Below are 23,470 nucleotides of genomic sequence, written 5' to 3'. Positions count from 1 at the left end.
ATGCTCACAAAAAACAATTTAGTTCAGGTTTATATCACAATATAGAGAAGGCATGCAAAATCACAAGTGTAATCACGTATGAATAGTCAAACCAAACGGCCAACTCATATTTTTTTTAATTTTAATTACACTTAGCCCAGCCCCATGGTTTGCTACATAAAAGCATACCCCATGGATTTCCATAAAAAAAAAAAACTGGTATTGCCTGTGGAGGTTGAAACAAAAGCAGAGAATTTGCATGTGCTGTGTCCCAGGTGTGATTGAGCGTGTTGATTTAGTCTTGTATGGTACCTGAGCACAGTGGCGGGAGCTGTAACCCTCCTGGCTGAGGCAGTTGTAGGCTGACTGAGCCTTTGAGGCGCACAGATTCACATCCGACATGGCTGCCTGAGCCATAAGAACAACTCCATGAATTATGAAAGGGCACAAGCCCCTTCGCTGGGCTGCTCTGAGAGGGGAAGAGATGGGAGCAGAGATAACTACAGATAGATAGAAAGATAGTGTAGAGTGAAGCAAAGTGGAAAAAATGAAGGAGAGAAAGATGCACTGGCACAATGAGAGAGGGAGATAACGCGTGCATGTGTAGTGGAGTGAGAGGGTGTTTGTTTTGGACTGAAGAAGAGTGCGTGTGCTCGTCTTTTGTGTGAATTCGGGACTCTGTGTGTTGTGCGTCGATGCCGCATCGTTCCCAAATCTAACCAGCTACGTGAAAAATCACTAACTATGCCGCTGGATTTAGGCTCATCGCTGCATCCACAAAGGCAACATTTTCACTCAGACACAACACTGAACACACAGGCTTTTGTTCCAGCCTCTTCAAACAGTTTTCACTGCAGAGGTGTGACCGCACGCCAGGCAGGGATCTGATGGCCACCATTTTCAAACCCCAGCAGAAAAAAGAGGAGATACAGAGACATGGGGTTTTATTTTTATTTTTTATTTTATTTTATGTTGTTTTTTTTTAGCACCAATTATCTAATGTGTGATCTCAGGGCCTGGCTGACTGTCATAGGCAGCTTCTGGTTTATTCTGTCTTTTAATCTTTCCAGTAATCTTTTTGCCACTGCTGAGCCGGTGTCACAGCAGTGAACTCCAAGACAAGGCAATTCCATTAGGAGATGGCATGAGGCGGCATTCATTAACGGCCCAAACCAGATGCTGCACAGCACATTGAAGGGAGGTGGGTGGAGGTGTGTGGGTGTGGGGGGGGGGAGGAGGGATTTGATTTGATTCCTCAGGATAATGTATTGTGCCTCATCACAAAGTTGTTCCAGATAGGGAGGGGGGGTGTATTCAGGAGGAGGCATTGTGCCTATTGAGACAGCAGGTGGATTTCCTTGAGCATTTATTGTGTGGTGTAACAACCTCCCTCACTCCCCGGCCATCCGCTCGCTCTGTTCCCGGCCTATCTCCATGAAGCCTCATCTGAGCCTGTTCAGTATTCAAAGCTCTCAACTGTCCACTCAAAGCTTCTCTCAATCTGCTGGAAGTGTTTTAACAGAGAGCAGCACAAAATGTGTAGCGTTTTAGCCTCCTGCACCCAGTCCTCCTATACTAGTCTTCCTCTCTCCCTTCCCCGTCTGCATGCATCACCAAACAGCAGCTGTGCTGTTAGAAATCGTCCTGAAGAAGTAAACATGCTTTGCAGTCTGGTATCACCAAATGGTGTATGAATAACATCACATATCATTAGCACACAATCTTTTTTTCTTTTTCTGCCCGTCATTTCACGCCATACAATCACTCTGCGGCTGCCACTGTGCCGTTTCTCTGACTAACCCTGACCCTAACCTCAAGTAAAAAGGCATGAAATGACACATAAAGGTTTTAAAATGCATAGACGTGACATGAAGAGCTGTGACTCTGCGAGGTATCACACAGTGCTGAGAGATGTGTCGCCTCTCCAAGGATGTCTCACACCGACGGCTTTCAGAACTCTTTATCTCCACACGTTGCGTAAGTGCCTATATGTACCAGCAGCCTTCAGGATTCATAGCCTTGGGAGAAGAAGAGTGATGGAAGGGGAGTAGCAAGATAGGGCAGGAAGCGAGAAAGAAGAACACAAAAGACGGAGAGTTAAAAAAGACAATAACAATAGATGGAGAGAGGAAGTGCGCAGGTGACGCAAGGGGAAGACGGAGACAAATGGAGGGGAGTGAGTGAACGGCGGCTATGCGGATGGTCAATTATTCAGAAGAGAAAGGTCCGTTGTACCTTGGGAGCTGCTTTGAACATGCCTGGCTGGCATCACCTGCTAATGGGCCACAGATTGACAAGCTACCTGAGCCGACTCTCCTCACCCCCTCCCCGGTCTCTCTCTGCCTATACGGGCTCTTATCAGTGCTCTCTGGTAGAACGTGTAAATAATTACTCCATGACCGCTCTGCTGCGCGCGCTGGAGGGTTGTTTGCACAAAGAAAAAGAGAATATATTTTAAAAGGGCGATGGGTTATTTTAAGAAAAATGGGTGAATTATTTATCGGAGGCCTGCTATGGGGAGTTGTTTGTGCATTTGTGCCTCTTTACGTACAGGGGCACGTTTGGGGAAATCACATGTTGGAGATGACGTCATGTGAGGTGTAAGCTGGTGGTCGTGTTGAGCCTCAGCAATCAGGGAATGTGTTCACTTTGCTTAGAGACTTCTTTTATAGTTTTAAAAGTGAATGAGGGTGTGTGTGTGTTTTTAGTGGTCTCTATAGGGGGGCTGCGTACCTACATGAAACCATGCAGTTGCCATGGCTTGGAGTTAAAAGACCAGATTATTCTTCTTGGCATCCATGAGGTTGGCGCGGCCTGAATATGGTCCAGTCTAAATCTGACCCAGAACTACTTCCCTTCATCTTTCTTTCTTCTTCTCCACTTCTCTCCCCGTCTCCCTCTCTCCTGCCTTTGTTCTTTTCCCTCTCGTCCGTGCTCGCAGAGAGAGAGGGTTATGTATGCCAGCTCAGAGTAAGGGCTTAAAGACTGAGGTTTTTGAAAGTGAACACCCTACTGTGGTTGACTTCCTGCGAGAGAAGCTGAGCCCCTCACACACTGAGCTTCAAAGCTTGCATATTGCACTTTATGAAGATAATAGAAGTGTCTCTGTTGTCTCCAAGCCGGAGCCTCTCTGTGGATTTACTTTTGCATGATATTTTACTCATTTTTTTTCTTAGGTGTTGTGGTTTTTGTGTTGGGTTTTACCTGCACGCCGGTTCAGATGCAGGATTTCTGTGTTTTTTTCTTTAGATGCATGAATACTAAGATGATGTGTGTTTGTGAAGCCTCTTAGTCTCTCTCCCCATCTGTGTCCCCAGCCAGACAGACAGTCAGAGATGGGCAAGACAAACATTTTGTTTTTGGGTATTGCCACGACGGCGGGCTGGTGGGAGCTGCCTGGCACCCTCACTGAGGGCGTGTACTGTGGAGAATTCATCTTGATGAGAGCTTCTATTGTGTGTCACAGCCCCTCTGCTATCTCACTTTCTTCGACTGCCTGACTCCCTTCGCTCTGTAAGTCCAACACCCCAACACTTGGGAGGCGGCAGAATACCACAAACAAAAATCGAAATTGGCCCCTGTTCTCACAGGGAATATGTCACGTTTGTGACAATTGTCAAAATCTGCCCACACCTTCGGTCAACTTGTCAAAAACATTTCCACAAGTCTCGTTTCCACTTTGGGGAGATGGACCAGTTGGTACAAGAAGATAATTCCAGGCGAAAGGAAATTGATTGTTGATTTCAGCTCGCACAAAAACGCATTACAGCAGCTTCATAACAAAATGTGTGAGGCAGAGCAAGACCCTTGATTACAGCTGAATAGATGTTTCTGCACATTGAAGAGGTTTACTTTCATTTGTTGTCACTTTTACACCACCCTATTGTCTAATTTGCACATGATGCATTGTTTTGTTTTTTTATTATAAAGTCTAAAAACAGTTTTGTACTTGTGCGTATACTGCAGCAGGCACCATATGGGCAGGAGCTCCATTAGGTGAAGGCACCTAACAGATATTTAGCAAAGCAGCAAAGAGACAGTAAAAACAAGATTACTACAATGTGTCTGGAAAGAAATGGCACTGATGTGAATGTGTTGTGAGAAAATATTGCTTTGACAGTGTAATTTAGTTTTTATAAACACTTATTTTGCCTTCATTTGACAGCCCTATAGTTTTATTTCACCTGCATTAATCATCCTGTAAATAAATCACAGCCTGAGCTGTTGTTTTTGTTTCAGATTACACCTTCTCTATTCATTTTCACCGCCACCTCCTTCACTAATATAGCTGTAAATGACATTTATAGTAACTCATGTTGCCATTTTGTCCAGGCCTCTCCTGTAGAGTAGAGATAACGTATCTCTAGATAGAATAAATAAACTTCTGATCTCTCTGATTTGTACCCAGTGCCACATTCAACAACCAGACAACACGTTAAATTCGATCTTGTTTGGACTACACCCTTACCTGAACACATGCACGTACTCACACACACACACACACACTCACGTAATTATTTTCCACATGGCCGGTCCATTATCTCCATGTGTGAATGTGAGACCTTTGTGGGAGAAGGGGTTTTCACTGGATGAGGGGGAAGAGGAGAACGAGCTGTGCTTTTCATTATCTGAGGACGACGTTGTGCAAAGCAGAGAAATGGTGAACGAGGGGCAAAAGGAGGTTGGGTGCGAGACGGCAAATGAGAAGTGGGCTCGTGGAGAGAGTGAGGGAGCAGATGTGGGCGATCAAGCCTTTAATAGTGTGGTACAATTAGAGCCTCACCTTGAGAGAGATGGACTCTTGTTATCGCGGCTTGTCGCAGGATATAATCACACCAGGAACTCAGCAGGATGGATGACTTTTTAAGGCCGGCCCTGAGCACGGTCTAACGTCACCTCATGTTACCTTTGGGGGTTTTCAATATGCTGCCATTAAGAGAGAATGGATTCCCATTTTCTGTCTCTGCTTCATTCATTTTTATTCATGAGCGGATCCTTGGACATCACAGGGACTATACATCACCGACAGAGACTGATATTGCCTGATATTTTGACCACTCAAACTCCCAGTTGCATTAAATTAAACCTCAGTCATTAAAGCAGGGAGTTTTATTGCAGGATTTGAGTGCTCTCTAAAGTGTAAGCCATACTGCTGCCAGTCTTGAGTTGCCACACCGATGCAAAGCCCAATGCCAGGGGCCCAATTATAACTCGAAAACATTCCCAAGTGGTCTTTGGAAAAGATTCCACTGTAATAATAAAAATAAATTAAAAAAAAAAAAAAAAAAAAAAAAAAGAGATGCCCAGTGGCCTCTCATATTTATTTTATGCAAAGAGTCTAGTTGGAGGACAGCCAAAGTTTTAATATTCAACTGTGTCATCTATATTTCTGTTTGATATTTAAACTTCCTCTGTGGATGTCTAGAAAATAAAGAGCAGCTTAAACCACATAGATTAATCAATGAAATTCACGCCTGCTCATATTTCCTCTGAACGAGCTGGCAGCAACCCATAATGCTTTGCAAGCGATTTAATCAGAGGCTGGAGCTGTGGAAATGGTGTTATTATGTTGATCATGATCAGTTTTGTTTCTTCCAGTGCCACAATTCAAATAATCACAGCCACTGAGCCAGGAAGAAAACAACAAGTGGTCCTTTGCCTTAAACCAGCAACTCTATGATTTCTTAAAACAGATCAATACCTACCTGAGACCCTGTTGTTTACAACACTACATACTTATTAGAGCAGTGAGCAGCAAAAACAATGCTTTGTTTATACGTTTTAAAGGCTTGAGAAAGTAAAACTATGAACAAGAAAAAGACAAATCTGACTACACATTCTTGTGTTTACCACACAGAGACTGAAAAGACACAGACATTCATCAAGCACAAATACCAAACATTTGTTGCTTCCTGCTTGAAAAGAGGTTCTTTTCTGTTCTGTTTCAAATGGAATATATTTGAGTTGTGGATAGCCGTCTGAAGATGCTCCCTTGAGCTGTAAGTAATTGTGTAATCTCTGACAGCTAACATTACAGTTGGCAGGCACTTTTATCCAAAGCAATTTGCAAGTGTGAGCCATCACTAATGTCTATACAATTGCTTTATCGACCCAAGCGGGATTTGAACCTACAGTCCCCAGCTCTGGAGGCTGATACCTTATCCATTAGGCCACTGGGTCACATAATCAAGTAATTACTGGAATAAAAAAATGGTTCCTGACTCATTTCTGCATCATCTCCACCAGCTCTAAATCCAGGGGGTGCTGCCAGAAAGTCTGTGTAGTGTAACACTGCATGTCCTTCTCCTAGGTGCATTTACCTCAGTTAAGTTGGCTAACACTTTACATTTCTGAACGGGTCCCTCCAGCCCCCCCCCCCACCACCCACCTCGCCTGGAGCGAAGCTGGGGGAGACGGAGGCCCCAAGCAGCTGAACCGCGGGGTGGAATAGCGAGCAAGAGAGAGGCCATCCTTTAACTCAAAGATCCATTTCTCAAGCCCCTTGTGTCGGCAAGAGCGGGCCCCACAAGCTGCAGGATGTTGGTGTCTCACTGAACTGCTGTGTTACCTCCCACCGAGAGGGGAGAGCAGAGAGATTTCCCTTACAGGAGATCAATAAAATATCACTCACAGAGCTGAAATCTGTAACTGTCTGCATGTTCAAACTACAGCTGGAGTCACTGAGCATTTAGCGTTTGGCTCGTGAAGTTGTCTCAGCGCTTGTTGTTGACGTGCAGCATAAATGTCATGACCAGGCAGCAGCTACAACAAATGTATTAATTACGGGAGTGATTAATTGACTTGAAAACAGTGGCATTTCAGCATTTCTCAGCAGCAGTGTGAAGTGCATCTACTCAGTTTTCACTATTTAATCCTAACACATACAGCGACAATCAATATTCATTGGAAAACATTGCTGTTTTTCACTTTAAAATGGGATGCAGTCCGCTTCACTCTCCATTGAACAGAGGCTGCGGCAAACAGCAGAAAATGTGCTGTGTCCACACGGGGTGAGTCAGGGCACAGAAGAGCTGACCTGTGATTGGTTTGTATTGATAAACTGCTGTTAAGGTGATTGGTTTGAATAGGTGATTGCCGTCGTTGTGTCCTTGCACAAGACATGTAATTACTTCAGCAGATGTGTATGATGTAGGTAATGTAGGGGTCAATAGACACCATCAATGTACCTACAGTATACCACATCCTTGATGCAGAGCGTCATGCAAATCTTAAACATGTCATTGCAAAGCTTATATAAAGGCAAGGGAAGGAATGCAGCAGAGCTTTTCAAACTGCACTGTGCCAAGGCCAAACAGTCCCACTTGTCCATCTAGTTTTTATAATAGGAAAATGAAAGGAAAAAGGAAGTAGTCCAACAGCTTACCAGAGTCAATTGTCAAAAAATATAGAACATCTCAGTATTTTCTTCATCCAGGTGATTTTCTTGCTCTGCACCAAAATGTGCAACCTCTATAGAGGCAACACCATGCATCTGAGTTTCTAAATCAAGATCCAAACTTAACTTCTTGAGAAATTGCCAAAAATGTCAAAAAAAGAGAGAAAATATTCCCTATCTCGCAATGCTAATTTAGAAACAAATTGTAATGGGCTCTTCTTTGGCCCAGGCCCAATCTCTCCACCAAGTTTGGTGCAAATTGGTCCAGCACTTTTTTGCATAATCCTGCTGACAAATAAGCAAACACACCAACAGACTTTGCAAGAAAACACAACCTCTTTGTCTGCATGAGTGACGAAAGTAAAAGGAGGAAGGCTGGGGGAATAAACCGTGGGCAGCTTCGTAGAGAAATGGGTAAATATGAGAAGGTAATATTCTTCCATTTCTCTTATAGGCCAGAGTGGACAGAGGAGGAAACCAGTGGATGACTCCCAGTGGTCTAATAGAAACAGAGAAGAGTTGCATCGTCTGCCTCTTCCCACATTCTGGCTCAGCGTTTGTTTCTCCCTCAGTCCCCCATTTTGGATCGAAACATTGTAAATCGGGCCGTTAATTGCAGCGTTAACTCAATCAGTGACGACTCACAGGAGATATTGTGATTGTGTGTGTGTTTGTGTGTGTGCACGCTCACATGCATGTCTGATGCTTGTCGCTGGCTTTTGTGTCTATGTGTGTGTGTGTGTGCGTGTGCTTGTGCGTGTGTGTGCACGACTAATGAGTTTTGGTGCTGAGGTACAGAGAAAAACAGCAGAGCTTAGCTTGTCCCTGCCATGGGACTGGGTTGGAGGAGTCTTGTCGGTGGTAAACAGACGATTGGTAAATGGCATTTTAAGTCGTGCCATTTCGCGCATCGGTAGTTTATCCTCCTGATGAGCCTGATGTTGATTACCCCAGAGAGAGTGTTTTTAAGGTCATCATTGACGATGCCACGCTGACCTCGACTTAACCGAGAGAAGCTGTGACAAACGCGGCGAAATTGCAACACAGCCCAGTACACGATTTCTTACATAATGACTTTAATAAAAACTTTAATCAACTAATTTTTCACGGCAGCCATCTTGGAAAGGAATAATGACAAATGATGCAGACGCCGCAAAACAACCTTGTACTGTTAATTAGATATAGATTACTTACTGTTGGTGCAGAGATAGTCTGTGCAGCGACAAGAGCGTTTAGGCAAACGTCGATTCTTTCAATTGAATCATGTTGATTCCATGCTGCTATTTCTGACGCAGTACAGCTCTGTTCATAATTGCTTTGTAGATACACCAGCACATAAAGCAGGTGGGAGCAGAAGTCTTGAGGAAATCTTTACAATAAAATGAATCCGGAGGTAAAAATCTGGCCCAATACAGCACAACATGGCAACGTTTCCATTCTCCAATGTGCCCAAAATAAAGAGAGCGAGCTTGTGACAGCTGCTGATGTTTACAGTTGTAAAGGATAATACAACCATTAGCTCTGATACCTAAGAAGAGATGAAAGCCTTAAGTGTGAAAAGTTATTTCAGCCTTATCTCCCGCCAGGTCGGACTGTGTTCGTCACAGGCGACAACTTGTCTCCTCCAGGTGTTTTTTAATGGAAGCAGTCGCAGCCTTGTGGCAGTCATGTGGGGCGAACACACAGCAGAACAAACGGCACCTACTTTAGCCGCTGTAAAAAAAAAAAAAAAAACCTCAGTGGATTTAGACGTTTCACATCCATTCATGTCTCGAGAAAAACATAAAAACACAGTTGTAGTGGAATTATGTTCCTTGAAAGTCGGGAGCTCCCTGCTTCTGCTCTTTCACTTTGATGCAATCTGCTGAGATTATTATACAGGGCATGTTTTTTTTTATTACGTGAATTGTGTTGAGTGTGAAACTCTGTGAAGCAAAACAAAAAGATGATTGACGTCACTCGTGTGGAAAGCAGAGGGGAAAATGTTTTCCTGATGTTTCCCACTTTTCGTGGTCTTTGTTCTTGTGTTATGGTGTTTTATTCCTTCAGAGGAGCTGTAGGTTTTCTGTGGTTGTATAAGACGCGCTGTTTCTGTCCACTGAATGTTTTTTTTAAGTGTCTTTAGCTGTAGCGCTAACATACCATTGTTATTTATTGATACCAGCAGTATTCTCCAAAGACTCTTTTTTAGCGCAGATGTGAAAGGTGCAGTGGTGCTATCTTGGTCTCAGTCCTCTGCGCTTCTTCTTCTTCTCTCTGCTCCTCCTCCTCCTGCCTCCCCTGGCAGTGTTCACCAGCTTGTGCAGTCTTTACTAACTAGCTGCGCACTCCCACTCATAGGAAAATGATGATGAGACAGCAAAACCCACCACAGAGACAATGCGCGGCAGAAAGAGAGGTAGCGAGTGGGAGAGAGGGAACGCGCTTCAGGAAGAGAGACAATGAGAGAATGAGAGCCATCAGTCTTTTTTTATGCACTTTTACCACATATGTTCATCCCTGAGGGAGCACTATGTCTCTGTCTAGGCCTCTGCCTCCCTTTCTCTTTGTTGTCATCATTCAATGCATTTTCCTCTCTCACAGATCTCCCCCCCCCCCTCTTCCCTCCACCTTAAGTTATTAAATCTCCTCTCACCCCCTTCCCTGTGTTTCTCTTCTCTTCTCCTCTCCTCCCTCCATTCCTCTCTGCCCTGCAACCTTTCTGTCTTGTGCCACTAAGTGGACTGCTTATATAACCGCATACACCTAGAGGGACTGCCCGCCTCCTCTCACCCAGCCAACCTGTTCTTCTCACTCCACCCTTTCAGTCGCTTTCTCTACAGTTTTTCTCCTCTGCACCACCTTACCTTTCTCTCCTTCCTTATAGACTCGTTTTTCTTCCTCCTCTTCCCCTTCTCCTCCTGCTTCCACTGCTGCTGCTGCTGCCGTTACGTTTGGAACAAATGGTACTCCTGCTGTGTGTAGCTGCTGCTGCTGCTAGCGAGGCTAAGTGATAACCAAAACAGTGAAATAACGGGGTCGCATGTTTATCTGGTGCTGAAGCAGTCGAACAGCTGAAAATGAATCATCCAACCATTTTGATTATCAATTACTGGTAATTATTTAAGATATGTACCAAACAAAAATACGAAAATATCGCTAATGTGAGGTTTTGCTTCCTGTGAAGTGAACATGCTTTTATTTTGAAAGGTTGATTGGACAGAACAAGCTATCTGAAGACTTCACCATTATCTCAGTGAGATCTTAAAGGTCATTTTTCCTCCATTAACTGACATTTATAGACAAAATGATCAATGCATTAATCCAAAAAATATAACAGTTCCACCAAATACACTATTAGTACCCATCACTGTGTCTTCTCATGTAGGCTACACGTGTGCATATTTTTCTGACACTGCAGCCTGTGAATCTGAAAATGACATGAACACATGCACTGGTGGTGAGTTAGCAGTGTTTGCTGTACTGTCTCAGCAATACCCGCTGCCTTTCATCCTCACACAGACACACACACACCCTCTCTTCCTCCTGATCTTGCTTCTTGCATGCCGCCGTCCTCTCACCTATTTCTCATTGACTGCGTCACTCTCCCACTTTTTTCATGCCCCTCGCATTCAGGATTCTCCCCATCGCATGTTTTCATATTCAACGCACTCTCTCTCTCTCTCTCACTTTCATCTTCCATCTCCTTAACCATTCTCTCTATTCCACGCCCATTGTACCTCTTTATCTAGCTCTACCTCTCCTCTCGCTCTCTCCCCCTCATCTCAAACTTCCTCCCCTTTCCTAGCACCACCAGCCCCCCTCTCTAAATATAGTCCCTTTGAAGCATAGCTGTGTTGTCTCTTCCCGCAACACTGCAAGACAAAAGTCTGTCATCTCACATCTGAGCAGCAGGGATAGAAAGCACAGATAAGATTGATGGCCCAAAAAGAACACTGGTTAAGAAAACTGATATTCATCTTCCTCAGCATGTGTGTGAACGAGGAGGAAGAGGTGTTGGATGGAAAAAAAGAGGACGGGAGTGTAGGAGAGGAGAATCCTGAAAAAGGAGCAGTTGTAACACCACGGTGATAAAGATGGTGCGGGCAGGAGGGAGAGAGGGAAAGAAAGGGAGAGAGGTGTTATGACATTTCTGATCCTCATTTTGTAATTGAATAATAATCTCTCTGGAGGCCTGACCTAGTAACGTATGCATGTGTGAGCGTGTCCACAGCTTTGTGTATGCGTGTGTGCCGGCACAACGCACACACAGCAAGGGGTGTGTATGTGTATGTGTGTGTGTCTGTGTGTGCGGGCTTGCATGTGTGTAACAGAAACTGTGTAAGAGAGAGGAGACAACCAGGAGGGAGAAAAAAAAATCAGTGCAGATGAGGAAATGAGGTTTAAACATAATGCAGCACAACACCGCCACCTACTGGTGAAGACGCGTCATTACATCTACTCTGCACAGGTTACACATCACTGCAGACAAGGACAATTCCCATCTCATCAGCTCACCTGCAGGAGCCCTTCTAATGACTTCTACTTTGTCTAATTACAGATTGTGTAATTTACATAATAAGTATACTCAGTATTATAAACAGTGAAGATCACAGCAGGGCAGCTGAATGCCAAATCATGCCACATGATCGCCTCAGATGTTCAGACAGGAGTCCTAAAGGGTTACTGTTCTGTCATGTACATCACACACATACACGCGCATTATGCTCAACCTTAGAGTGGCCTTCCCTGCCTGCTAACAGCCTGCTCGTCCATCAGCGGCGGTTGCCAGGGGAGCGTGGTCCATCATATGTACCGGTGTGCAGGCCGCTTCCCCTGCGGCCAGAGCATACATCGCCACTGACAGGATCTCCTTCCGCCTCAATGACCCGGCCTGTAGCGGGCTCAGGGGGGAAGACAGGAGTGCAGATTATCATTCTCAGCACCGTGCTCAGCACCTGCCACGAGGCATTTAGAGAGAGAACGTGTGTTTTTACATGCAAAGGGCGAGAGATGGGCGTAAGAGTTTGATCTCCTAAAGAAATGAGGGTGTATACTCGCTGAGGGAAATGTCTATAACTTCTCCAGCCTCGATGTGTTACCTTTTGTGCTGGAAAGGTTAGTTTTGTTTTGGGTTTTTTGCTCAATAGCCGGACCATTAAATCAACTTTCATCTGTTAAAAGTCATTTTTTTGAAGTGGAAATTTGAAACACTGGCTGATTCTGTCTGTTTGCTGCCTGACGCTTGTGTCTGTCTGTTATATGTCTCTTGGTTGTTATAGAAACTACCATTGAACACATCACCTTGAGCAGAAGAATACTTTGATGTTTAGGGAGATATTCATATGCACTTTGTTTGTTACAGACAATAAGACAATGAGATACCAGTCTAACATCTGAGGCTGCAGTTAGCTCAGCATAAAGAAGAGAAGAAGAGCAAAGATACATCCATCAACCTATAGGCACATGTGAAGTTTACTCACGTGCATAATATCACCCATAGAGCTACTGATTTCTGACCTGCTGTGGTTTTATGCTTATGTGCAGGATTATTTATGACCTGGAGAAGTGATTTCTTGCAGCCTGACAAACCTCACGCTGATGACATGGTTGAAATATTCCTTTCATGGATAATCTATTTATCTCTCTCTCTCTCTCTCTGTTTTTAATTCAGGCTGCGGAGGGAGGGATACACGGTGCAGGTCAGCGTCAACGACTACCTGGACATCTACTGTCCGCACTACAACACCACCCCGCGAGGGACGCTGGAGCGCGTCGTGGCCGAGCAGTACATCCTCTACATGGTCAGCTACCGCGGCTACCGCACCTGCGACCCCGGGCTGGGCTTCAAACGCTGGGAGTGCAACCGGCCCCACGCACCTCACGCGCCCATCAAGTTCTCTGAGAAGTTCCAGCGCTACAGCGCCTTCTCCCTGGGCTACGAGTTCAACGTGGGCCAGGAGTACTACTATATCTGTAAGTCAGGCCGGTAAACACCAGAGCTGGATTGTTTTGATGGCTGGGAAAAAAAAAAAAAGCCCACGGGCTCCACACTTTCAATATTTTGATCTGAGATTATAACGAGGAGCTTCTCTTCCTCGGCTGCTGCCTGTCACCCACACACGTATCGGCGGAGCGTGGGTGTTTCTAATGGAGTCTGGGAGTTCAGCTGGGGACAGGATGCTGCTCAGTAGTAGCCGAGCTCTGCTGCAGTTTTCACAGCTGATTGTTGAGGGTGGGGCGGCCTGCAGAGGGCACAAGGCTGACATGTTGTATGTGTGTGTGTGTGTGTGTGTGTGTGTGTGCTCTGTTTCAGCCACTCCCACCCACCACCACGGCCACAGCTGCCTGAGACTGCGGGTCTACGTCTGCTGCTCCACCGGTGAGACCTCATAACTCTGTCTTACCATTATAGGTCTCTCCACCTCATTTAATACAATTGACTCTCCTTCTGTGTCACTTCCTTCTGCCCCCGTTATCTCTCTGGTTCTCCCAAACACACAAACACACGGAGAAACAAGGAAGTAGAGAGAAACAGAGAGGGAAAAACTAAGATCTGACAGTCTTGTCTCAGGGAGAGCCGTCTCTGCCTCGTGCTGTCTTGGCGAGGAGTTTGATGATGGCGTTTTTTCTCTTCTTCTTCTTCTTCTTGGTTTTTTTCCCCCCCTCCTTGCAGCAACACTTTGAGAGTGATGGCTTAATGTTATTCTCTGTCTCAGTGCTATTACAGTAATGCTCTATCTCGCTCTGTGAATGACATGCTCGCGTGAAGCCATACAAAAGATGTAAAAGAAAGAAAGATTCAGCTGTGAGATGCAGCTCTCTCTGCCCTCCCTCTATCTCTCTCTGTCACTCTCCATCCTTCTCTCCCTCTTGACCATCTCCCCCTCCTTCTCCCTCACAGTCTATCTATCTCTTCTTCGCTCTCTCCGGCTCTCTGATGCCTGCTGCTCTGTATAGTGTGTGTGTTATTTTTACCCTGGTAGCCTGCTCTCTCCCCTGCAGGCCTTTGATCAGGGAGCCCAGTGCTGAAAGCCTCCCCCTCTCCTCTAACCTTGTCAGCACTAATACATCCCACACTTAGGCCAGTGTCAGCCCCTGTGTACACATCACCTTAACACCCCCCCCCCCCCTCTTCCCTATCCTAGTGTCACGGCTAATCTATTGATGTGTCTACCACGCCTCCGTTTGCTTTTGTGTGTGTGTGTTTGGGTGCATCGCCGTCGTGTGTGTTCGAGCTGCAGCATGTGCACGGTGTGTCAGCTGTAAATCTTTTTCACTGTGTGTTTGTGGATGTGCATGAATGAATGGGCCGTGTGTGTGCATGGGTGCCTTTAGCCACTATACGACCCACCACCTTTACTCAGCAAGGTCATTTTAACAGCTTGCTAAGACACCGTGTGGATGTCAGTGGCCCCAACGACCATTTTTCATTCTCACCGCTCCTCGTCTCCCACCTTCACCCAGACGAGACTTAAAGATAAAGACAGAGACGGGACTTTTTCATGACATATGCTGCTCATCAAATTAATTGCTGCCAGCTTCTATGTAAATTCCCCGCGAATGTTTTTCATTCTTTCCAACTATGCATCAGACTCACAGGCGCACTCGCACACACATTTATTTATTTATTTATTTGAAAAAAGCAGAAAAAACACAAGGATGCATAGGCTAAGGCTTACACATCAACAAACCCACACATCATTCATTCATGGCTAATTTAGCGATGCAGGCTGAATGTAATTCTGCGTCTAGACAAACAGTAAATGTAATAACGATTTCTGTCCGCCGCTTCCAAATGCTTTCAGTCCTTTACTGATTCACAGTCCAGGATTTCTTCATGGTTTCTCAGCAGCGGCGTCACACTCGACTCCTCCGTGCTCTGATGTAACTGTACACAATTTATCAGAGCCTAAAATGTACATTTCACTCCGTGTTGTCATTTTAATGAGCTGTTCTCTTGCCTCGATTCTGTCTCACTTTATTCCTCCCTCTTCTTTGTTTTACTTTCTTCCCTCTGTCTTTGGGTGTGTGTGTGTGTGTGTGTGTGTGTGGTGTGTTTCTCAGTCTCCCAGGCAGATGATGACTCCAGTCAGACTTCTCCTGACTACACAGTCAGGCCAAACATCAAAATACACAACCTCGGTGAGTGACTCGACGTTTTGTTTTCTGTGTTTGCTGAGAAAAAAGACCATAGCGGCCGATCACCAGATGCTGGTCAATATTTGGCTGTGGCTGCATAAAGCTTGATTTGTGTACCGATCATTGTGGAAAAGAAACAACCATTTGTTAGTTGTTGTTTTATTTAATTCTATGTCTGGTAAAAGAAAAAACCCACAGGCCGTAGCTGGGTGATGAGTAGAACCTTTATTTTGGGCTCTTGAGTTGTGCAATCGGGGGAAGACCATGAACACTGCAAGTCCAGTGATTCAGCAGCACTGACATATACTTACATAATTACAACGTACAGTATTTACAGTATTTGTCGTCAGCCGTACAGCATTGAAGGATAATTCCAGTTTATTATATTATGGCTAGTTATTTCCAAGGTTTCACCAAGTAGACAGTATTGACCCTGTTATTGACCTCATTTATCAGTGTCATGATGGCATTTAGCATTTCATCCATCAGCTACATTAATTAGTCACATCAGGATGCTAACGCAGCATTTAGCACCACAGCTTTCCCTCCTCATGATGTAACGATGATTTTCATGAAGAAGATGAACCAAGAAGACATGAAGAGTGGGATCAGTGGACAGTTTGGGCAATAATCTGAATGTTTGCCTTTGTTGTCTCCTCAGTCTGCATTGATAAGAGACCAAACTTATTGGTCTCTTATCAATAACTTGGGTGGGGGCAGTCTGGCTGACCTGGGGTTTGTTATTTAAAACCTCGATCTAACAACTTGTGTTAACAAAGTCGAAACATTCCCAGATCTCTGCTTTTACTGTAACTTGAGGTGAGTAATGTTTTAATTACAGATAAGGAGTGCGGAAACACTATCAACCTAGTGTTATCTGTTAGTGTTGCTAATTGTAATAATCTACAAAAAAAACTTTGCTTGGCACAGTATAGCACACACACTTAGACACGCTCAGAGATGCACAAAGATAAAACCTTCCTTTTTCCTCTGCATGAAATCCACAAGGTCAGCAGAGGTCTTGTAAGGAATGAAAGGTCCATGTTTACCTAAGGAGAAAGCATGTCAGCGAGTGAGTCAATTGTACAGCTGAGTGGTTACATAAACCCTTTATTTTTCTTTCTCTTTCTCCATCCCCACCTCAAACAAAAGCCTCTTGCCGGGAATCATTTAGTATGCTTGTTTCTGGAAGCTGCAAGGCGGTGTGTGACGAGGGCTAAGAGACTGTGACCTGTCTGAGATGGAAACTGAGACCAGCAGCAACGAGAGTCGAGAAGAGCTCTTGAGCCATCAGCGACGAGCACCTTTAGAGAGAGAGAGAGAGAAGGAGAAGGCATGAAAGTGAGAGGAACAGGGGGGAGAGACAAGAGGGGGAGAGGGGGAGGCAGAGGGATGACGGTGAGAGAGAGAGAGAGAGAGAGAGACAGAGAGAAAAATGAGATAGAGAAAGTCAGAGAGATAAAAGACAGGAAGGAGGCAGTGGAGGAGAAATGCAGCAGGAGAAAGGCTGACAGAAAGAGGGACAGATAAGGCAGAGAGCGAGAGAAACAGGCAGAAAAAGAGATAAAACCAGAGAGGGGGCAGAGGAAGGGGGCTGCGGAGGGAAGGGGCAGATGAAGAAAGAAAATCTCAGTGGTGGGCGAATTGCTCAGCAGTAACTCAGGCTCGAGCTTACGTAGAATTTAATATATAAAAAAAAAAACACACATTGGCAGAGAATCATAAAAAATCATAGCCTCGAGCGTTGTGATGCATTTTGCTGAATACATTTGGAGAATAACAAAATCAGGACACACAGATTTATGCACACTCACGAACTCACACACACACACACACACACACACACACTTAAAAGCAACCCATAGCCCTGATGGCCCTGCTGACCGCTGGACACCCACTCTCTTGACTCACCCTCAGGACCAGACCAGCCCACAGACTGGCTCAGCATCAACAAAGCTTTCCCTCGCTCTCCCCGCATATGTTTGGACTTGCTGTCGTCCTCGTTGCTTTATTATTAGCTTCGCCTCTACGTCACGTCGGCCTTATTTAACATGGTGCGTTAAGGATAATTCTTCTTTTCGTATAGTTTTGACAATCATTTCTACAGGTAATAATAATACAACTCGTCTCGCCTGGTTAATTGCTCAGATATTGCCGGTGACATCAGTCAAACCAGGCAATAAACATGAGGAGTAAAAGGATCATACAAGTTTTAAACAACCCCCCAGGCCTGTTAAACTTACAACAAAATGTTACCCAACTCTGGGATGTCAACACTTATCACACTGGTTTGTTTACAGCCTGTCAGATCATCTGAGTCATTTGTATTTTTTGCCCCATTTAAAACTATTTCCAGATCTCAGCAGATTCCACAACTTAACATGAACCACTATACAAGCCCTAAGTTGTAATAAACTGAATTTATGGATTCCTTTTCATTTTTCTTTGTTTTTTTGTTTTCTAAAAACCCATTGCCACCCACCTCGCCTCTGCTCGTAGTTTCACCATGAATTATGAATAACATAGATTAGCTATGATAAAGCATCTTATAGCCAACCGCTCACAGTTTCCGCAAATGTGCTACAACAATTCAGCATCAGTCTTGCCGCTTCCCGCTTGAATTAATCATAACTTTATAGTTTCCTGCAGCTAAGCTTAATATACTGTGCATTTCTCCATCTGTGACATACTTTCCCCTTAAACACTCTCCTCCTATATTGAATGTCTGCAGTGTAGTGTAGGGCCGAGGCCTGGAACGTGAATTAGGTTACGGACCAGAAAGCACAACAGATTACTTCACGATGAATAAATAGACGTTACCATCCTTGATTCATTTGTTCTGGATGTGTTGTTATTGTGTGAGCAGATTTTCTCGAAATCAGTCAGCCGTGTTGCAACAAAGCAAAACAGTCCATTTATTATGTGCAGCCTATACATTCACTGGCCAGAAGTTTGGGAAACATGTTGGACTGACTCTGGCACTAATGGCTGCGAGGCTTTGCAGGCTTCATAGCAGACTTGTAGCCTCCTGTTCATTAAACTGAATAGTTTCTCTTTGTTGTATCGTTCTGCTGATGGCGTTCATCTGACACAGAGGCTACACTTGGTACAGTAGGAGCACTGGGGTTAAGTTTCTTATGACGATCATGAGTCGTTTGCAGATTAAAGAGGAACTATGCAAGATTTTTCCTTAATTATGCTACAATTTTGACCTTAATTAAGCTTTGGAGTAGTTGTTGTACAAATAAATTACTTGTAACTTGTTACGAGGGAGAATGGAGGCTCTCTGCTTTCCACCTGGCGTCTCTATCCCAACCTTGTAAGATCAGTGCCTCCGACCCGGTGTCCCAGCTCTCGTCTCCGCGGCACCATGACACAAACGCGCCCCATAACCCATTATCTTTTGTTTATGACAGATAAGACTACACATCGTAACGCATAATAATAATAATAATAATACATTTTATTTGTAAAGCACTTTTCATAAAGTAATCTCAAAGTGCTACAGAAACCAAAAAACTAAATAAACAAAAGACTAAGAGAAAAATCAGACACGATTAAAATCAGACACGATTAAAATCAGCAGAAGGAAGAATAGCTAAAGGAGGAGAAGAAAGTGCAGAAAGAGAATAAAAACAACTATACTATATATATGATAATTAACGTTATCCCCCGCTCCATGGATTGCTTTCTCATGGGTTTCTTTGAAATAAATGCACATGGCCGGGAGGAGGGTTAGCAAAACAGAGGAAAAGCGACCGGACTTGCATAGTTCCCCTTTAATGAGTAGTAAAGTTGATGGAGGTACAAGAACTTGTAACTAACATTGCAGTGGTTTGCTTTAAGAGCACAAGTACCAGAGGTTTGATGCATTGATATCCCTTCATAGGCCTACACAACCTGTGCTTCCACTCCGGTTGTAACTGACGGCTTTTCCTTATCGGTATTCCCTCAGTAGTACGTGAAGGTCATAAGTGCCTGAACCCGCCAAAATGTAAAGATATTTTGGCATTAAGACATTGATCTGCAGATATTAATAGATTGGGTGGACTATTACACTTCTCCCTCTGACCTGTAGAGCTGTAACTAGACATGGCCTCACTGTGGGCCTTCCCCGGTTGTGGCGTAGTTGGCATGAGGATTTATCAGACCAGACAACCTTTTTCCTCTCATCGACAGTCTAGTGCTGATGCTTCTTATCTCACTGTAAATGCCTCGGGCGAGTTTACCGTGGACAGGAGAGCTACCCTCGTACGCTCGTCTGTTGTTATACCCCATACGAACACGGCTGCCCTGGATTGTGTGTGCTTCGGAATTGATTGCTGTATCCCACAATTGTGCTGTGATGTGAAGTGTCATACCGAGGACCTTTGATAACTTGTTATGGCCCGAGGCGCCCGACGTCCCCCACATTCATCTTCCAAGGACAGCCTCCCTAAATAGCAAGGGGTTTGAAGAGGTGCATATTGTGCAGCTTTGTGAATGTCAAAGCTCATTGCATCCACAAACAAGTCTGGAAAAATCTGCTCACAAAACATCTGTGGACGCCAAGTTGTTGTTACATGGACTTGTTTATGTAAAAGGAAGTGAAACCACAGTAGGGACAGCGTCTATTCTGCTCACAGTCTCTATTTTTTACCACCAAAATATGAGACAAAAGGTGTGAAGCTGCCACTCCCCACGGCAGTGCTGCTTTATATTCTCCCTGCTGCCTTCACTTTAGTGTTTTCTGTTCGAGCTCGTCCCTGTGCACCCTGTCGTGACTGTCAGAGTCGTGTGTCATCGCTAAGGACAGACGCCTTGTGTTTCTGAAGAGCAGCTGTGACGCTGGCTGGAGACGCACGACCAGGACAAACCAGAGTGTCCGGATGCTTCGGTCTGAGACGGAGGAAAAACAAAATTCCGTACATTCGCCAAACATCATCTGTCATGTGGTTGTTGTCTCTATGCCTTATCTCTTATCACCTTCCCTGTTTCTACTTGTAGCCAATTAATCTCTATTACAACTCCAAACAACGCTGTAACGTCACAGATAAACAGCATTCCTTAATTTGATGTATTTTCTGCTGAAAGGTAAATGATGCTAACGAAGACATTATGTCAGTTGGTGTTTTTATGCATTTGCACATTATAATAACAACATATTAAAGTCAAAGTGATGGGATTTTTATAGACAAACAAGATTACTCTGGTTCCTTGCACCATTTGTCAAATAAATACCTCCTTTCTTCTATCAAAACAAGTATTTTTCCTCTCTCCGGCGCCATTTTAAGATGTTAAATCAAAATAATTTACTAGAGACACAATGTGTAACATCAGTGTGTCACATCTGAAGGCTTTAAACTCCTCCATCACCCACCCCATCTCTCTTTTATGTCTTTTATGTGGGCTAATGTGACTGTCGTCAGCAAGAAATTGCAGCTTTCTTCTGCACTTACATGTCTTGGTAGAAAAAAACAAGTTTTACTAACGTCAGAGCACAGCTCACCCAGAATGTCCTAAAAAAAACAGTGTCAGATTTGCAGGCTCCAAATCTCTGTTTGGCTCCTTTTGCTTTATTTTTGCACCTAATAACCCTCTGGATATAATGGCGAACATTATGTGGAGACGGAGTGTAATGACTCGTTGTAATCCACTTTTACAGAATATTACAAAATGACTTCTCCCAGCTCTTTCTCCATCTTTCCCCTCCAGCTAATGTTCTGTTGTGTCTAATCAATGGCAAGGCCGTAGTAATTTGGTTTGATTGAAATCCCTCCAGGATAAAAACATCATTAGTGTGAAAAGAGGAGTATGTGTGGGGAAAAAAAACAGATCAGAAACAAAAGTGTTTTTAATTTTCCTTCCCATGAGGGGGAATGGCCATATGTAGCACTGTTGATGATAATTGGTGGTTTGTTGATAATTGCATCATGTCTCTCTCTCTGCATATGTTAAAAGTACAATTTGCATGCATCACACATTGCATTTAGATTGATGAATTAATAATGTAGTAATGGTTCGTTTCCCTCTGTCTGGCACACTCACTGTCTCGCTCGCTCTTTCACACTCGCACGCTTCTCTTTTCTCACTTTCTTATTTCTGTCTCTCTGTGCTTTTCTCTCGCAGATGAATTTAACCCCGAAGTTCCCAAACTGGAGAAAAGCGTGAGTGGCAGCAGCCCCTCACGTGACCGCCTTCTTCTCACCGTGGCGATGCTGCTACTGTCTTCAGTGCTCTTGTCCTAGCGACTGTCGCGGAGAGTGGCACTCGATGCATAGCTGGACCGCCGCCTTGTCCAAAGGGCTTTGTATCCACCTACTGCGAGTTTTTGATGTGAGAGTTGGCAGAAGCACGGGATAGAGTCAAGTGCAAAGAACCACGATTGAAAGAAAAAAAATTCCTTGAATTTAACTTACTGGACTATGAAAAAAAAGGAGAGGCCTTTTTCTGTCATATTTACACCGGTGTATTTAAACACTCCATGTGTTGTTGGACATGATTATCATATGAATACCGCAGCATTTCATGCAGGTGTGTTTGCCACAACATGGAGACTACTACGACCACAACTAATATTCAGAAACACAATTCAGTGCTGCTGTCGTGCCAGAGACAAAGTGAACTTGTAATGAGTTGGATGTAGACTACACACTCTTTATTGTAGCATGGATATCAAATCACCTGAGGAATTTAAGCTGCACTGTCTTAAGCTGATAAAGTTTTTCTTTTTTTGTGACTATAAGCTTTGAAGAAGGTGGCCAAGGGAGCAGGAGTGGACTTTGCAGGGGGGGGGGATTTTAAGGCCTTGGACCCCAGACCATGTGTGCTGCCGGATTAAACTCAGCTTTGATGTAGTAAAGAACGAGCTGGACTCTGGAAACTGTGCTGATCTCACCTGGACTATACAGGATATTTATATGATCAAGCCAGCGGGGAGAACTGCCGCCACTGTCCTGGACATTGAGGAATGTTTTCACACCTGAATGAGGGAACTGTTCGTAATAAGAGCCTCAGGAGTTTCTTTAGAAAAGGGAAAGACTTTGTGAGGATATCCACCGGCCTTTCAACAATCCATTTTCTCCAGACATCAAAAATACCCCCGGCTTTGTGATAGGTACAGACGCAAAGCCTGCGTTTCTTAGAAGATAGCGAGTGCCCTCTGAGAACTAGTCCTTTGTCTGCATTTCCTGCCTTCACACTGTAACAACCCAAGAAAAATACAGACCCTGGACTAGTGATTTGACGGCACTTAGACGTGGTGGTAGATGTGGTAGATGTGTGTTTTGTTCCGATGCATTTACCTTTCAGCACTTTCCGGATGTCAAACCTTTCTCCTCGCAGCAATCACCAGAGTCGTTCAGAATACCACTAATTTACAATTCTTAAAAAAAAAAAAAAACCTCTCTCAGTAGCAACTTCTCTCTTTAATCCCAGACAAGCCCGGCCGTTCCTTTTTCCACTTCGGGAGGTTCCCAGCCAATCAGCGCTGATGGCCATTACAGCAGTCACAGTCACCATGGAAACGACCCCATACAGTCGCCAAGAGTGCGGCAGGTGCCTGAGGAGAAATTGTGCTTTGAGTCTCAAAGTAACGCTGCCGCCATTTTGTTAAAAACAATACAAATGAAAAACAAAAAAATAAAATAAGATAAAAACAACAAAAAAAACAACAACACGTGTGAATGTGCAAATAAAGAGAAGTTCACTTTTTTATATTGTAATACAGGACAACGTAGGCTGGCATTAATCAGATTACAATGTTGTGCTTTTTGAATTGATTTACTTTTCAAATGTATTTATTTTAACATTAAAATATATTATTTATCTACCTAATTTATCAGTGTGCATTTGTAGGCCTTTGCTCAATAAGCTATTGTGCCATTTTTTTATTCTTTTTTTTAAAACAGTGGAATTTTTACTGCAGCGTTTTTTGCTTGTGTAGATAAATAGTCAGATGTAATTCAGCCTGACAACAAGAGAGGGTTATTGGTT

At 44.1% G+C, this 23,470-nt stretch overlaps 1 protein-coding gene across 1 annotated transcript in view; it reads left to right on the top strand.

Annotated features, from left to right (window-relative positions):
* efna3a (ephrin-A3a) overlaps window positions 1–21,723 on the top strand; it is a gene marked incomplete at both ends in the record, with an annotated part of 56,600 nt that extends 34,877 nt beyond the window's left edge. Inside the window, 4 exons of the mRNA XM_083981724.1 lie at window positions 13,029–13,330; window positions 13,671–13,736; window positions 15,422–15,499; window positions 21,605–21,723. Coding sequence (XP_083837850.1) covers window positions 13,029–13,330; window positions 13,671–13,736; window positions 15,422–15,499; window positions 21,605–21,723 — 565 coding nt within the window. The remainder of the gene's footprint in view (window positions 1–13,028; window positions 13,331–13,670; window positions 13,737–15,421; window positions 15,500–21,604) is intronic.
* Between the last annotated feature and the right edge of the window lie 1,747 nt (window positions 21,724–23,470).

Source organism: Trachurus trachurus (genome assembly GCF_905171665.1).
Source record: "Trachurus trachurus genome assembly, chromosome: 11".
NCBI lineage: Eukaryota > Metazoa > Chordata > Actinopteri > Carangiformes > Carangidae > Trachurus > Trachurus trachurus.
Note: the sequence above shows the minus strand (reverse complement) of the source record. Positions and strands in the feature narration are given on the sequence as shown.